We start from the raw sequence: 17949 nt of genomic DNA on the forward strand, positions 1-17949 counted from the left end.
AGTGAAAGAAATCATCAACAAAATGAAACGGCAACCTATCTAAATGGGAGAAAATACTTGCAAATCATATATCTGACAAGGAGTTAATATCCAAAATATACAACTCAATAGCAAAAAAAATGATCCAATTAAAAAAATGGGCAGAGGATCTGAATAGACATTTTTCCAAAGAAGACATACACATCGTCAACAGGTAAATGAAAAGGCGCTCAAGGGCCACCCCTGGTGGCCTAGTGGTTAAGTTCAGAGTGCTCTGTTTCAGCAGCCATACTCAGGAACCAAACCCGGACCCACACCACTTGTCTATCAGTGGCCATGCTGTGATGGCGGCTCACATACAAAATAGAGGAAGACTGGCAACAGATGTTAGCTCAGGGCGAATCTTCCTCAGCAAAAAAAAAAGAAAAAGAAAAGGTGCTCAAGATCATTAATCATCAGCGAAATGCAAATCAAAATTACAAGGAGATACCACCTCACACGTGTTTAGAATGGCTATTAGCAAAAAGACAAGCAATAACAAGTGTTCACGAGGATGTGGAGAAAAGGGAACCCTGTACACTGTTGGTGGGAATGTAAAGTGGTGCAGCCACTATGGAAAACAGTATGCAGGTTCCTCAAAAAATTTTAAAAAGAACCACCATATGATCCAGCAATTCCACTTCTGGGTATTTATCCAAAGGATGTGAAAACACTAACTTGAAAAGATATGAGCACTCCTATGTTCACTGTAGCATTATTTACAATAGCCAAAATATGGAAACAACCTAAGTGTCCACTGATGGATGAATGGATAATGTGGCATATATATACAATGAAATATTAATCAGCCATAAAAGGAGAAGGAAATCCTGCCATTTGTGACAACATGGATAGCCCATGAGGGCATTATACTAAGTGAAATAAGTCAGACAGAGAAAGACAAATACCATATGATCTCGCTTATATTAGAATCTCAAAAAAAAAAAAAAAGAAAAAAGCTCATATACAGAGAACAAATTGATGGTTGCCAGAGGCAGGCAGACAAGTGGGTGAAATAAGTGAAGGTGGTCAATAGGTACAAACTTTCAATTATAAAATAAATGTCATCGGCATATAATGTCCAGCACGGTGACTATGGTTAACAATACCATGATATTCATTGTACTACACCATTTTATACATGGGACTTGAGCATCAGTGGATTTTGGTATCTGCAGGGGTTCCTGGAACCAATCTCCCACAGATATGGTGGGATGACTGTACAGATATGGTGGGATGACTGTATCTTAAAGTTGCTAAGAGAGTAGATCTTAAAAGTTCCCATCACAAGAAAAGAAAATTTTTCTAACTATATATGGCGAAGGTTGTTAACGAGACTTATTGTGATGATCATTTCACAATATATACAAATATCCAGTCATTATGTTGAACACCTGAAACGAATACAATGTTATGTCAATTATACCTCAATTAAAAAAAACACTTTTAGTACATTATATATGAAACGTAATGTGGGTGACAGAGTCTCTTTTTAGGACCATAAGCTGTTGCTTGGTGAACGGACAAAAGCAACTGGCGTGAAAACTTCATGTTGGCTAAAGGAAAGAACTTTAAATTTTAACTACTGAAATAGAGCAAAATTCAATAGCTACAGGTTTTGTTTCTGCACGGTAAATGATACGTTATGAACTAACTCCAGTGGAGGAGTTTTGGCAAGAGATAATAACTTGCGGGGTGTCTTCTCCACAGGAAGCCTAGGAGCTGACCCAATGATGTTATCATTATGAAACTAGGTGCTTCAAGTACCATTTTCCTAAAAAGGACTGTCTACATCAATTGAAGTGCTTGCATTAAACGCCACATTCCACCTCTCATTCTTCCTTTTCTTTCGTAAATGCTAACAAAATCTAAAAGAATTAAACGAAAGCCCCTCAATTTTAAAAACCGTGGATGAGGCAAAGGAGGAACTGAGGGGAAAAGAACTTCAAGCTGAGTGCTGCGCGCGGGGTGGCAGCGGAGGTGATGCTCGAGGGCCAAGCACGAGGGCGCCTGGAGCAGCGGTGCAAGGATCCCGCGCCCGGGGCCGGCGAAGAGTCGGCGTCCGAGGGGCCCTCAGGGTCCCAGCGCGCCCCGGCCCCGCCGGACCTTCCCTCCGCGCTGGGCTCGCCAGACGGTCCGGCCCGCACCCACCTGGCCTCCAGCAGCAGCGGGGTCTCGGGCCACTTCGCGGCCAAGTGGGCCGTCACCGCCTTGGACGCGGAGGCCGTCCCAAAGCCGAGCAGCAAGAGCCACAGCGTCGAGGAGCCCAGGAGCAGCCGCGCCACATTGGCTGCCTTTGCCATCTCGCGGAGAGGGAAGCGCGAGGCCCTCGGACCCGGCGCCCACAGCCCGCAGCCGCCACGCTACAGCCGGCTCCTCCCGCCGCGCGGACGCCCACTTCCGGTGGGGGGAGCTCGAGTCCGTTACTCGGGACGGGGCTTGGCTTGCGCCAGGCGCATGCGCGTTCCGCTCTGGCGCCCTCCTGGGCGCCCCCGCCGGCAGACGCGATCCCAGCACTGAGCCACGTAGGTGCGCGCGGCGCCGGGATACGGAGCGGAGTGGCTGATGCTCGGACGCGTCGGCAAGCGGGACCTCTCGTTCTCAGACAGAGGTTGTGGGGCATGGGGGGGAGGGGGCGCTCCCCGAGACCGAACTGGGATTGCGGCCGGCTAAGGCAGGCTGGAGATGCCAAAATCTGGAAGCGAAGGCTGGACCCAGTGTGCATATTATCCGCGTTTACACAGGCCGAAAGTAAGGCCCATTAGAGTTCAAGGACCTACGTCACGGAATTCTCAAATTTTATTGCATGTTATTCACCAGGTAGAGCCTGTAGAAAGCCCCATGCCCAGACCACACCACGCACCAATTACAGGGGAATGTGGGGGTGAGATTCGGGCGTCACTAGTATTTAACCCTCCCCCCAACCCAGGTGATTCCAGTGTACAATCATGTGCTAAAACCAGTGACGTCACCTGGAGGGCTTGTTAAAACACACGGTGCTGGGCCTCATGCCAGCGTTTCTGATTCAGTAGGTCTGGTGTGGGGTCCAAGAATTTGTATTTCACGTCTGTCAAGTTCCCAGCTGACGCTGATACTGCTGGCTGGGAACCACGCCTTTAGCCTTTGCGGGCCTCAAAAGTGGTCCACAGACCGGCAGCGTCAGCATCACCTGTGAGCTCATTAGAAATGCAGCCTCTCGGGCCCCATCCTAGACCGACTGAAGCCGAATCCCCAGTTTAACAGGAACCTCAGGTGATATTTGTGCGCATTCAAGTTTGAGAAAAGCTGATTTTTCAGGATTACAGGTGAAAATGCGTAGAAGAGTGATAGTTGCTTTGGTCATTATCAGCCTAAATCACACAGCTGTGACTGAGTCTCCATTTCAGCCAAGCACTGACCCCAAAGCTCATGCACTTAGTACATGAGGCTCAAAGACAAAACCTTGCAACCGAGTTAACTGGCTTTCCAGTACATATGATTCATCAAATCAAAATGTTCAGTTTTATTTAACTGGGCAGAGGTGGAGCCTCAAGATTCTGACTCCTAGTCAGGATTGATTCTTTTTCTATTCAGAAGAGAGTAAATTCGTTATAAATATTAAAATATATGGTAAAGAGAAGCAGCAACTGAGAAGATAGTTTAGGAGGATGCACTGATCCATTCTTTTTTTTTTCTCCTATTACTCCCTTTCCCTGTAGGGAATCTGGATCTCTTGAAGTTGCCTAAACGTGAGCACTCCACTGTTTTTAATTTCCCCTCATTTGCTTAGTGTATACTTTTCCTTAAAAGACCCTGCTGTGGAAATGCTGCTCAGGTCTCACTTCCTAAGTTTAGCTTTCATTTGCTGATTTATCTTACTTGGTGTGATCTCTCCCTCCTTTAAATTCCCATAAACTCTTTATTTTAACTGTCATATACTGCTTATAATTCTCACTTTAGAGTTTGAATACAGTTCTTAATTATTTCTCCTACTAGGGATGAAATTCCCTGAGGGCTCATGTCTTATTCATTTTTAGCATCCCTTGCAGTACCTAGCACAATCCATGTTATTGGGGCTCCATAAATATTGAAGAGTCCTTATTTTATGGATAGGTAGGCAGAAAGCAAAGGTGGGTGAATAAGGAGCTTAATTTCTATCTAGGAGCATAATAGAAAAATATATTATGAGTCTTTTACAAGTATTTGCTTTAATTAACTCTTTTTTTCCACTTATTTTTGGACTAAATTTTTGACTGAAATTGTGGGATGAAGGAAATAAAATATTGACAGTGAATGTCTTAAATGTCACCATATCTGATAGGTTGCAAATCTTTAAGAAATGATTTGCCATATAAAAAGTCACATAAAATACAATGTTAAAGGACACTACTAAAATGTATGTTAATATACATTCCAGTATATTTGAGTTCAGAATAGTTAGGAATGCTGCATTTCTCTTTTAAAGAGAATGAAATTAATCTAATTTAGGGTCATTTAATTACATAATTATTATACACTTTAACTTACATAGTATTTTCCTAGAAATTTAAGTGAGTTTGAAATATTCCTCACATGGGTCATCCCTGGACTTGTTTCCTCATCTGTAGAACAAAAGAGTAGGACTGATATTTAAGGTCTTTTCTCTATGTAATTTCTATGTACAGATAGAAAAACTAAAATGCAAAAATTGAGTAACTCAGAAAAAGTCATTCAAGTTAGTGAGGCAGCCAAGTATTCTGACATCCATTGTCAATAAGCTTTTGGCACAGATTGGCTATGAACTGAGTGTAGTTCAGGAACAGAATTGTACTTTTATATTTTTTAGCAAAATGTTATTCAAAGTATTCACATTAGGATTTATGAATGAGAATTGATGATAGAAGTTTTCCTTTTATGTGGAAGAAGTGATTAATGAGTGTTTTATGATAAGAATATTGTGTTTAATAGAATAAATCATCTTGAAAATTTTTTTAAGGTACAGCATGGACTTTATTTAATGAAAATAGTGGTGCTACGTGAGGGTAAAGTTACTGCCAAATTATCATATAATGTAATAAAACTTTAATTTTCTCCACCTAAAGTCCCACAGCTGAAATGGATTTTTAAAAATAGCACCCTGTAAGTCTTCCTGATTTCCGTTAGTATAAGAAAGACCCTATTCTCACTTTTTTATTTGAATATTTTAAAGACACAGAAGTGTCCTTTGCTCCATTCTAGTTGGGAAGAATTTATAGACTTATATAATTTGTTATATTTCTACTCCCTAAGCAAGATTATACCAAAATCATAATCAAATGAGTAATGGTTTAGTTTCTTTTATTTAAATGAAAGTAGATTTGATATTTATGTTTGCATATTTTATTTAAAATAGATTACATGTGCCTCACAAATGTCTAACTCCAAGAATGTTTGATGAAAATTTTTTTAATTTGATGAAATCCAGTGACTTTCAAATAGCAAATTAAGTATGAGAAATATATAATTTTTTTTTAAATTTTTTTTTCTTTTTTTGTGAGGAGATCAGCCCTGTGCTAACATCTGCCAATCCTCCTCTTTTTTGCTGAGGAAGACTGGCCCTGGGCTAACATCCGTGCCCATCTTCCTCCACTTTATATGGGACGCCGCCACAGCATGGCCTGACAAGCGCTGCGTTGGTGCGCACCCGGGATCTGAACCGGTGAACCCCGGGCCACTGCAGTGGAGCGCGCACGCTTAACCGCTTGCACCACCGGGCTGGTCCCATGAGAAATATATAATTTTTAAATTAATCATTTAGGATGGTATAAATACTTGAAATCTGCTATGTAACGACAACCTTCTATACTTACATACACAGTCAGTATTTTATAGTTATGTGTTCAAAGGTTCCTAAGTCAGTATTCTGTTGCTTCTATTATTTGTTTCTTCAACAAAACATATAGGATTGAAACATGTTGGTGGAAGACAAAGAAACATATGTTCTGCTTTTACATCTTCCAGTAGAGGTTAGTACAGTTATGTGCACAAACTCATTAATTCATTCAAAATATATTGTATATCATCTATGGGAAGGTGACTGTATCATATATTGGTAAAGAAGACTGAGATGAATAAAACAGTCAATGTCCTCAAAGGGCTTATGCTATAGTAAGGATATAAGAACATAATCCAATACATTATTACAAGAAAAGTTAATAAAATTCTATGGAAGTCCAGGAGAAGAAGATACATTTTTAAGAAATATTTTTGAACAGATAAATGAACAAACAGCTTTAGCAAATTTTCTCATTAAAATTATTTCCTGAGTTTAAATCCAACACTTTAAGAAGCTACACAAATTCTTTCAGTCCCTAGGGAAGCATCTGAAAAGTACTATCATGATTATTAACAACAAAAATAAGTATTTATAGAGCAGCTGCTTTACATTTATATCACGAAACATGGTCTCAAACAGTAAGTGACTTTGTCATTTGGTTGGGAAGGTGGTACAGTACATAAAAAGTAAATTACATATAAGGAGAAGTTTTATGTGACAAGAGCTAAAGGATTGCAGGTCACAAGAAATATGACAGGAAATAAAGGAGGAGGCAGTCTCAAGAAAAGCCTCACAGAATAGGTGGTATGACTATGCTTTGAAGGAAGTATAGACGACTTAGACGACAGCTTTGCCATTGTAGCATGAATGCAGCCATAGACAATAGGTAAACAGATGGACGTGCATATGTTCCAAAAAACTTTATTTATGGGCACTGAATTGTATATTTTCACATATTATGAAATATTATTCTTCGTTTGCTTTTTTTTAAATTTAAAAATGTAAAAACCATTCTGAACTTGTGGGTTCTCCATATTCGGCCCATGGGCCATAGTATGCCAACCTTTGCTCTAGAGAAAGTTCCGCAGGAAACCTGTACAAGAAAGCTTATGGAATTATTGTTTGTAATAACAAAAAACTGGACACAGCTCAAATGCCCATTGAAGTAGAATGACAAAATAAATTGTGGCTTATTTGTTCAATGGGATACTAAACAGCAGTGACAATAAATGAGTCACAAGAATATAGATAAACATGGATGAATCTCAAAAACATAATGTCAATGAAAAAGCAAGTCACAAAAGAATACATATACTAAGACTCTGTTACACAGGATTCAAAACCAAATGGTACTAATGATATAACCTTTAAGGATATATGCCAACTCTAATGAAATCAAGGGAATGATTAACAAAATTCCGTATATTGATTATCTCTGGGTGAGAAAAAAGAAGAGACCAAAGATGGGCCCACAGCGAGATTCAGAGATATTGGTTAACAATCTGCTTAAGAAATGTGGCCAGTACATGGATTTCACTTGTTAGTGATATAGTTCATAATTTTTACAAAGTAGTATAAAAAGCAAAACAAATTATGTCAATATCTTGTTTAAAAAACTCATGCTTCTCCATTGCCTATAGAATTAAATTGAAATTCCTTACACATATACTGCTTGACACACTTTTAGATTTTAAATGTTTAGTTGGATACTGGCCATGGCGTTTTCATTTTCTAGAAGATCCTCTGCTGGTGTTCTAAGTCCTATTATGCTGATTAGAAATTCTCTCTCCTAGAATATGTAAGTTTTTAGGGAATCTTTCTATAGATATTTTATTTTCCTTGTGTTTAAGAAAAACTTTTAAGTTAACACTCTGACTCTATTTTACTTATACATGTTTGTCCTCAATCTCATTACCATATTCCTTATTCTTAAAATTATTTTCCCTTCTCTCAACTTACCAAGCCCTTCGTGTACAGTACTCTGCTTATGTGCATGTTATACCTTTGGCATGCTTTGGCTAGAATTCACTTTCTTTTTTTGCATCTGGTCTGACAGCAAAGCCCACGCCTTTTCTATTCTACTGGGATATAGAGATAATGTCTTAGTCACCATGGATCTCTAGTCCTTGCATGGGGTTTAGCTCATAGTAAGTGCTCAGCTAATATTTCCTGACTATTAAATGAGGAATGAAATAGAATTGTAACTTCTCTACAATATTTGGTTTTTCTTTTTGTCACTTATTTTCAGTGCTTTCAATGGAAAGAATACACAAAATGACTATAAAGCAATGAAGTTAATTTTTTAAACAAACATTCCAGAATTTACCTATTTAAACAAACATCCTAGAAAGGCCCTCTTCGGTAGATATATACTTATCAGATGCTACAACTGGTAAAAATATTTTTTTTAGTTGTGGTAAAATACACATAATATAAAATTTACCATCTCAGCCATTTTTAAGTGTATAGTTCAGTAGTGTTAAGTACATTCGCATTGTTGTGCAACCAATCTCCAGAACTTTTTCATTTTGCAAAACTGAAACTCTATATCCATTAAACAAAAACTTCCCACTTCTCCCTTCTTCCAGCCCCTGGCAACCACCATTCTACTTTCTGTCCTTGTGAATTTGACTACTCTGGTTACCTCATATAAGTGGAATCATGCAGTATTTGTCTTTTTATGGCTGGCTTATTTCATTGAGCATAATGTCCTCAAGGTTCATGCATGCTATAGCATGTGTCAGAATTTCCTTCCTTTTCAAGGTTGAGTAATATTCCGTTGTATGGATGTACCACATTTTGTTTATCCTTTCATCTACTGTTGGACACTTGGGTTGCTTCCATCTTTTGGCTATTGTGAATAAAGCTGCTATGAATACAGGTGTCTCTTGGAGTCCCTGCTTTCAATTCTTTTGGATATATACCCAGAAGTAGAATTGCTGGATCATATGCAAATTCTATTTAATACTGTTTTCCATAGTGGCTGTAGCATTTTACGTTCCCACCAACAGTATACAAGTGTTTCTGTTTCCTTTTTAGTAGCCATCCTAGTGGGGGTGAGGTGATATCTCATTGTGGTCTTGATTTGCTTTTCCCTAATTAAAGTCTTTTTAAAACACAAACTTTGAAACTAATTCCACAGCTAATTTATGAGCTACTCAAGCAAATAATTTCCATAATTATGTAAGTACAAGGCACTCTCCTTTGTTTTTGTCCCTCTGTCAGTGCTTCACTCACATTATCTCTCAATCTATCACTTAGATTGAGTTAGGCTGACAATATCAACACCCCCCAAAGAGTAACTTAAACTAGTAAGAGATTGTATTTTGTCTCGTGAAACTGGAAATAAGCAGTCTGGAGCTGCTATGACAGCTCAAATGTGATGAATCTTTTGTGTCTTTTCGTTCTGCCATCTTTAGTGTGTGGATTTTAACCTCATCATCACAGATGGCTCCTGTATCTCCAGGCATCATTTATATATTTCTGGCAGGAGGAAGAGGAAACAGAAAGGACAAAAGGCAAAACCTGGGTGCCAATTGAGTTGGCTGTGTTTAATAAACTTTCCCGGAAGCCCTATCAAATGACTTTCTCTGATCTCTCATTGGCTGTTCTCTGCCACCTGGCCATCCCTTGCATGATGAGAGTCTGGGAAATGTAATTTGATAGCTGGGCACATTTTCCCTATCTCTCCCAACAAAATCAGGATTCTCTTACTAAGGAATCAGGGAGTGATGTGTATTGTATTGTGTAGACAACAGGCTGTTTGCTATACCCATGTATCCTTTCTACTTTCAGTGTTTCATTTGGAGGCAGTGAATTAGCCTGGAAACTAGAGGAAGTGAGATTCTAGAAGCCAGAGGATAATTTGTAAGGCAACATAAGGAAATGGACTGTCTACCATAAGTAAATGTCTTCTAGTCTAATATGAGTACCATAATGTGTGTTTAATTGGTTGAAGAATCACTTGAAAGTCAAATTGCAGTAAATTAAGAAGTGCCTTTATTTCAAAAATACTATAATTCAGAAGTAGCAAAATATCAAAATTTAGTGTTGATTGTTATCTTGAATCTGTTATATTTGCAGCTGCAAGTGCTAAAAATCACTGTCTAAAATTAGTTGTATCAAGTATCATGAGCCAAGAAAATGTACGTCATTTGTATAATTTTGGTTTAAAAAAAAAAAAAAAATCCTCCTGACCCAGCAGCTGATCTTAATATAATCAAATAACAATAAGCCAAAATTTGATTATTCTTGCCTAGCAAAAGGAAGACCAGAGCAATTCATTCTTTCCATTTACCCTCTCATCTGGTTCAGAGTGCATATTTCAGCTCTAGAATTACCAAGGGGGGATTCTAGAAAAGAAAGAAAGAAGCATGGAGGCAGTTTAAGTAGCACATCAAATAAGGAGTTTATTTTTTGTGTATATTGTGTCAGATGGAGATACTGAGGGGGCAGAGAGATGGAGAGAACGTGAGAGGAGGTTTTACAATGTCATCACACTTGGTAAACCTTTTTATTTATTTTCATTTTTGTCTCCATTTCACTTTGGGGCACAGTATCTTTCTGTTTTCTCTTCTCTCTTCTCATTTCCGCTTCCACTGTTCATCTGACATCATTCATTTTTAATTTAGTGTGAATGCATTTCCAAACCTAAGCTAGAGATGCTGGAGTTCTGTTTGAGAGAGCTGTTTGGTCTGTTCAAAGGTCATTCACGACTCCCAGTTGCAACTACACTGGAAGAAAAAGGGACCTGGAGCATATCCTGAGAGGGCACAGGTTATTCTGCTTAACAAGGTCCCTGTGTTATCCATCCTTGGCTTCTATACTCTTTTCCATGTAGTTCAGCCTTGTCTCCTCACATCAACACCTTTAGCTCAGTGATCCTGCTTCCTCCCTTGAACTGTATAACCAGCCACTAGACTAGCCCTCTGGTGTCATGTCTCAGAGATTTTTAAAATTTTGAATCATTTGGCATCCAGAACATCTGGGCCTGATGCTTCTAAAGATAGACGGGATACATATGGATGTACTTCTCAGAAACACCTTGGAGGAGGCTAGGCAATAGGTAAATATGGACCAGAGGGTACATTATGACTGGATGGAGAACATCAGTCAGATGTGGCAAAATTTCCTGACAGGTGGCTACTAGGGAGCTGGATTCAGGACATAGGGGTTTTCGTGCATTATGTTAATATATTAACATATGTGACTATAATAATTAAGTTTAAACTGCCAATGTGGGCACTTTATGGATACTCAAAAAACAACAAAGAGAGGATAAAAACTCAGAACAGTAGCACTGACTTAGATGAACTTCTCACTGATTTTACTTCATTGTGATACATCACAAGAAATATATGTAAAACTACATTAAATAAAATAATGTCTATTTTAAAATGCCTTATGCATACCTAGTACATGGTAGGCCCTAAAATGCAAATATATAATTACATTATCATATTATATATTTGTTATATTACATTACAGTTATAATGTATTTTATCATTAATAGATGCTTTATGAGATTAACTTTCTTATTGTTATAACTTTAGTGCTCATGTAGCAGAGTTTTCTATTCATACATTTCCCAAATTGGTGGGAACAATAATGTGAATTTTTATTAAATCCTACTGAGAATTATAAGTCATATCTTCACCTAAAATTTATGTTCCAAGTTCCTATAATTCAAAATATCAGAATAATTTCTGCCATTGACTCAGAAGGTGTCTCTTTGCTTACCAGTTTCTCTGCTGTTTTGTCTGGATTTGTATTTAAGCATTTGGCTTTCATATTTATCTCTAATTCAGCCACGCTGGAAGAGTTGAATAGTAATACCAGCTGGCATGGAGTTGAGCCTGTATCAGCATATTGATGCTAGTGATACCAAAATGTCTCTCTGTCTCACAGAACTGCCTCACAGAGGCATTAAACAAGTGTGATGGCAGAAACGAGCTGACAGGAATCATCCCCTAGAGTGGAGGAACTGTTGCCCATTGGAAGAAAGACTGTTTCACAGCGAGGTGGCACATTATCACAATGTCATAAAACAAATCGATAGATCCCAACTATCTGTAATAAATAAGGATGAGTGTGTGACTTTCTGCTGGTCAGTGATGATAACTATTGAGACCAGAACACTTTTGGTTCTGAAAGTGATTAAAAATGAAACTCACCATGATGAAGTGGTTTATAAAAAACTGAAGCTGTTGCTCAAAACTGATATGAGGATAACTGGCTGATCAATCGCTTGTGTTTTTTAATTAACTTTTTAATTGAAGAAAAACATATATACAGAAAAGTGCCCACATCATACTTGTACAGCTCAATGAATTTTCATATATCTGTCACACTCATGTAACCTCCACTAGGATTAAAAAGTGGTACATATTGGCTGTACCCCTCCTGCCTCCTAATACCAATAGCTTTCTCCCCAAAGCTAACCACTAATATTAATTCTTACCAAATAAATTAGTTTTATTTGTTTTTGAACCATAAGTCTATGCTACTTTTGGGAATAGTTTAAAGTTAGGAGTGTATTATCAGACATGGGATAGAAAGATTACTCTGCAGCAATATGAAGTAACTTGAGCCCCAAAGACTGGTAAAGAGATGATTGAAATAGTTCAAGTAAGAGAGGATGAAGAGTCACCAAGGCACTGGAGTCGGGCTGGAAAAGAAGAAACTCGCATGCATGTCTGGTTTATATGGAGTATGAGGGATCCAGACTGACATACAGTTTTCTGGCTTTGACAACTGGATGGATGTGGTTCTATTCACCGAGAAGATGGAACAGATTTTAGGAGAAGAGATGATTTCAGTGTTGGACATACTGAATTTGAGGTGCAGTGTGGCAAGGAGATGGGCAGATTTCAAAATATTAGAAAGTCAGAATGCAAAATCTTTGTTGATTGAATGTTTGGGGGAAGGACACATTAAAGAAATAGTGATGTGAGTGATGATCCTCAGAACTCTGGCTTGGGCAAGTTGGTAGATAGTATTGGCATTCACTGAGCCAGGAGAACTGGTGAGTTTGGCACATATTGAGTTTGAGGCACTTGTGAGGAATCCAAATGGAGATAGCTTATGGATAATTGGATATATGGATCTGGGCTCAAAACGTGGATGTTTTTGAAGAAGAAGATTAAAATAAAATAAGGTATTTGAAAGCACTCTGAAAGTATAGAGTACTCCATAAACTACTGTTAGCTATTATTTTTTGTTGACTCAGTTTAAAAAGTCCCTGATAGTGGGCCAGCCCGGTGGCGTACGGTTAAGTTCGTGTGCTCCACTTTGGCGGCCCAGGGTTCGCAGGTTCAGATCCTGGGTGAAGATAGATGCACCACTTATCAAGCCATGCTGTGGCGGTGTACCATATAAAGTGGAGGAAGATGGGCACGGATGGTAGACCAGAGCCAATCTTCCTCAGCAAAAAAGAGGAAGATTGGCAACAGATGTTAGCTCAGGGCTAATCTTCCTCAAAAAAAAAAAAAAAGTCCCTGATAGTGATATCCAACTAGTCCATGATTAATTGCTGGGAGAGAAACATCGTTTGTGGTTTTGTGGAGGTAAAAGAAGACATCAGCATTTTGTCACTGATAATGGTATTGTGCCAGTTGTAGAAGCCATTTCAGGCAGTGTTCATCAGAAATTATTCACCTAAATTATTAACCGTGAGGTAGTTCAATTCTGTAAGAAAGGAATGTTAATTTATCCTTTAAAATTGGTTACTATCAATTGTGGCACTAAAATATGCCTTTAATTGGGTCAGTAATTGGTTGGAACTGAGGATTCTTATACAGTCCAGAGCACAAAGCCTTATTATCAAGAAAAGTTCTTTGCTATGTCACAGAAAACTAGAAATAGGACATTGTCATCACCTTCATTTTCTGATCCCAGTGATTTACCTGGGAACTAAGGGAGACCAATAAGAAAGTAGCATAGTGCTTGAGTCTGAAGTTCTTGGACTACATAGAAAAGATCTGAAAAAGCTCCGTAAGGACGTCACTGGATATTTTAGACAGGCACCATATCTTTAAAACTCCCAAAGACGTTATTCTTCCTCTTGCAAAATAGTCTTGCCCCTTGATAGTGTAATAAGTATGGAACCAAGACACGGTAAAAGGAGAGCAACCTAAGTGTCCATCAGTGAATGAATGGATAAAGAAGATGTGCTATATATATATATATATATATATATACACACATACACACACACACACCACACACACACAATGGAATATTATTTAACCATGAGAAAGAAGGAAATCCTGCCATTTGCGACAACATGGATAGACCTTGAGGGCATTATGCTAAGTGAAATAAGCCAGAGAAAGACAACTGCTGCATGGTATCACTTATATGTGAAATCTAAAAACAAAGGGAAAAGAAAGTCAAACTCGTAGAAACAGAGAGTAGAAGAGTGGTTGCTAGGGGCTGAGGAGTGGGGGAAGTAGGGAGAGGTTGGCAAAAGGGTACAAACTTTCAGCTATAAGATGAATAAGGTCTGAGCATCTAATGTATCTAATGTATAATGTGGTGACTATAGTTGATAACGCTGTATTGTACAACTGAAATTTGCTAAAAGAGTAGAACTTAAATGTTCTTACCCAAAAGAAGGAAACAAAGGAAGAAAGAAAGATGAATATTTGAGGTAATGGATGTGTTAATTAAGTAGATGGGGGAATCCTTTCATAATGTATACGTATATCAAATCACCATGATGTATACTTTAAATATCTTACAATTTTATATGTCAGTTATACCTCCATAAAACTGAAATAAAAGAAAATAGGAAAAAAGAAAAACAAAGGAAAAAAAAAAGAGAAAAAACTTGAAGAGGAATGATAAGCCAGACAAGAGAAATCATCGATTCATTCCATCAGTCAGAATACGTATTCACCAGGCACTATGCTGAGTATTGGGGATATCAAGTATAAATATGTCTCTTCTCTCAGGTCTCCTTAGAGGTTAGTGGAGAGAGAAACCTATAATTATCATGCAAAAATGTTAATTATGATAATGGAGATGTAAGCAACACACAATAGGAGAATAGGGAAAGAGGGCACTTAATACTCCCAGTAAAGAATACTTCAGAGATAAAAAGTTATAAAATAAGAGTCGAGTGATGAGCTGCAATTCAAATAGGCAAGAAAGCTTGAGGAGTCTCCCACTAGCCAAATTTATGATAATCTGAAATGAAAGATGACAGTAATTAATTATAGTGCATTGAATAAAAAATATTCTTAGTTCCATAATGATAAGAAAGTGGAGGAGAAGGGGTAGGAATGGAAGTGATGGGAGAAGGAAAGCTAATAAATGTAGAAGGGATGGTAACATCAGAAAACCATCATTTGAAACCCTCAATGTAATACTTGATTCAGACATGACTCATGAATAGATCCTGAAACCATTGGGTATAATGATTTTGGAGAACGTTACATTTGAACAGTGCCAAAATATCACCCCAGAGTTTACTTATTCATTGCAAAGGGAAAACTGTATCTGTACAACAGAGTGATCTGGGGACACTGCCTTAACCGAATGATCAAATATATTATCCCATAGAGTGAACAACGTGATGTGATGTGTCCTCTGATGAGGTGCAATCAGATGTACACAACATCACTTATGAAGTATTTTTAGCCAAAATGTTAAACCTGAGTCTATTCAAATCTCTAAAACTATCTTCCACTTTTCAGGAAATCAGGGAAGAGAGGAACAAGTTAAACAACATTACGAGAAACAATTGAATGTTCAGAGTGTGGGGTCATTCTACAATAAAACTGGTCTGAACTTTTGAAGGTTAATGTCCTAAGGGGAGAAATGACGGTGCCGTCCTAGATTAAAAGAGATTCAAGAGACATAAAAACAAAATACAATGTGTGAGCTTTGATTGGATCCCTGTTTGAAAAAACAAATAGCTATTAGGGACATTTTGGGGAAAACTGGGGGGAAATTTGAATATAAACTGGATATTTAGTTAAATCGTAGGATTGTTTTCTTAGTCGTGATAAGAAAACTGTGGTTATATAGGAGAAATAGACTTATTTTTAGGAGATGCACGAAGTTTAAAATGTAACATACTTTCAAATGGTTCAAAAAAAAGGTGCATATATTTGGCAACATGATAAAATTGTTGAAACTAAGTGAAGAATTTATAGAAGTTCATTTGTACTATTCTTTCAAGTTTTTTGTATGATTAAAATTTTTCAAAATAAAAAGTCAAATATGTTGTAAGCGAGGAGAGAGCTTAAAATGAGATTTGATCCTAACAACATCATTTGGTGCCATTTCTGTCTCATGATATTTATAAATGAATCATAACCCCTATCCATACAAGTTATTCCCTGCATTCTATTTGCACAATTCAGTTTTCCTGCACAACATACTTAATTTTCCTTATATGATATTATGAGTGTACTATAGCTTAATGACTATGAATATGGGCTCTAGAGTAAGTGCCCTGTCTCAGTTTCTAAATTCCATGAACAGGGACTTGGTTCTTTTCACTACTCTGTCCCCAGGGCTTAGAACACCACTTAGCCCAGAGAGTGCTCAAAATAATGCCTTTTTTTTTTTAACTTTTCATTTTGAAAAATTTTCAAACTTACAAAAAAGTTGCAAAAGTAACATGGAGTTCCATTTACCCTTCACCCATCATCCCCAAATGTTAACATCTTACATAACCATAGCACAATTATCAAAACCAGGTAAATATTATTGAAAAATGTATAAATATATCAAATAATTTTTGAATGAATGAATCTGTAGAATAGGCAAAATAATAGTTGCTACCTCAAGCACATGACCCTCAGTAAGTGTTCACTATCATTTATATTAAATAGTATCATTTTGATTATTTCTGCTCCTCTAAAGTTTCTATATCAAAGGGGCATGGGGACAGCAATCTAGTTAGAAGGAGAACTAGGGGACTTGAAGATGCATTTACATAGCAAGCATTGTTTGTATTGAGCTTTTAGTTTATTTGGTATGGCTGTCATGCCTACCCTGTCAATGTTCAGGTCCTGGATCACTCTAGATTTAGGCATAATGGGGAGGCACTTCCATTCATTGATGCAAGGGTTCATTCATTCAACATTTATTGAACCCCTACTACAAGCCCTGAGCAAACCCGTGGGGATTCAATGATAAACCAACCGACTGACCCACCTACTCACCCACCAACCAACCAACCAACCAACCAACCAATCAGTCAACCGAATATACAAACTGATAACCAAACCAAACAAAAAACAAATAAAAAAACCCTACCCTTAAGGGGTTCAGTCCAGTTGGGGTGAAAGATAAATAGCCAGTGATAAAAATAACTGTTAAAGCAAATGTGCTCACAGAGCCATTTCTCCAAGACTCCACCAAAACAAATGTCAGGGAGCCAGGAGAGAGCAGCTGACAACAGTTAACAGAGAAGCTACCAAAATTCTGACGAAGTTGCACTCACATTTCCACCAAAAAAAAGCAGCACCTCCTCAGAAATTTGGGCTTCATGATCTTGGAGGGAAACTGCCTCAAAGATAAGATAGAGTCTTAAACAGTCCTTTTCACGCTGGCCCAAGGCGTCCTGTGTCAAAACCATGGCTTGCTTCCTGATTTTACTGTCCCAGACTCTTGGTGATTGCCTGCTTTTCCTGGCCTGACATCAGATCTTTGTGGACCTTAGACCAGAGTGAATGTTGGCCTGTATTACTATGACAAAGTGGTTTTAAGTCCCTCCAAGAGCTGCCTAATATTGTCTGAGCCCATTCCAGGCTCCAATCCCATGTCCATTGTGTGACGGCAGAATGGTTAACATGTCACCCCAGAGTGATGTCTCTTAACAGACATGCTCAGACTTTCTGTTCTTATTGTAGGAGACAGTTCTTTTCTCAACTTTCTGTAGATGGCTCTCTCATGCCATGTATAAATGGAGACTACACCAGACTCAAGCAAAAACGAGCAGTAACATTATTCTCCATTTGCTGCTATTGAATGCACCACTGCAATTTCTGGATACAGAATTTCCAGAGAGTTTAGGAAAGACATATTGCCCAAGTTCTAGTATTATATTCAGCTTTAACCAAATGATGGTTGAGGCTCATATGCCTATTAAAATCAAACCCTCATATATTTCAAATGTAGTAAAACAAAAATACACTAATAAC

General features: G+C 38.1%; 1 protein-coding gene across 1 annotated transcript in view; it reads right to left on the bottom strand.

Annotated features, from left to right (window-relative positions):
• Positions 1-2383, bottom strand: part of UGGT2 (UDP-glucose glycoprotein glucosyltransferase 2) — a 184825-nt gene extending 182442 nt beyond the window's left edge. Inside the window, exon 1 of the mRNA XM_058548392.1 lies at positions 2170-2383. Within this exon, the coding sequence (XP_058404375.1) occupies positions 2170-2321 (152 nt within the window). The 5' untranslated portion in view covers positions 2322-2383. The remainder of the gene's footprint in view (positions 1-2169) is intronic.
• Between the last annotated feature and the right edge of the window lie 15566 nt (positions 2384-17949).

This window comes from Diceros bicornis, chromosome 9 (assembly GCF_020826845.1).
Source record: "Diceros bicornis minor isolate mBicDic1 chromosome 9, mDicBic1.mat.cur, whole genome shotgun sequence".
Lineage (NCBI taxonomy): Eukaryota > Metazoa > Chordata > Mammalia > Perissodactyla > Rhinocerotidae > Diceros > Diceros bicornis.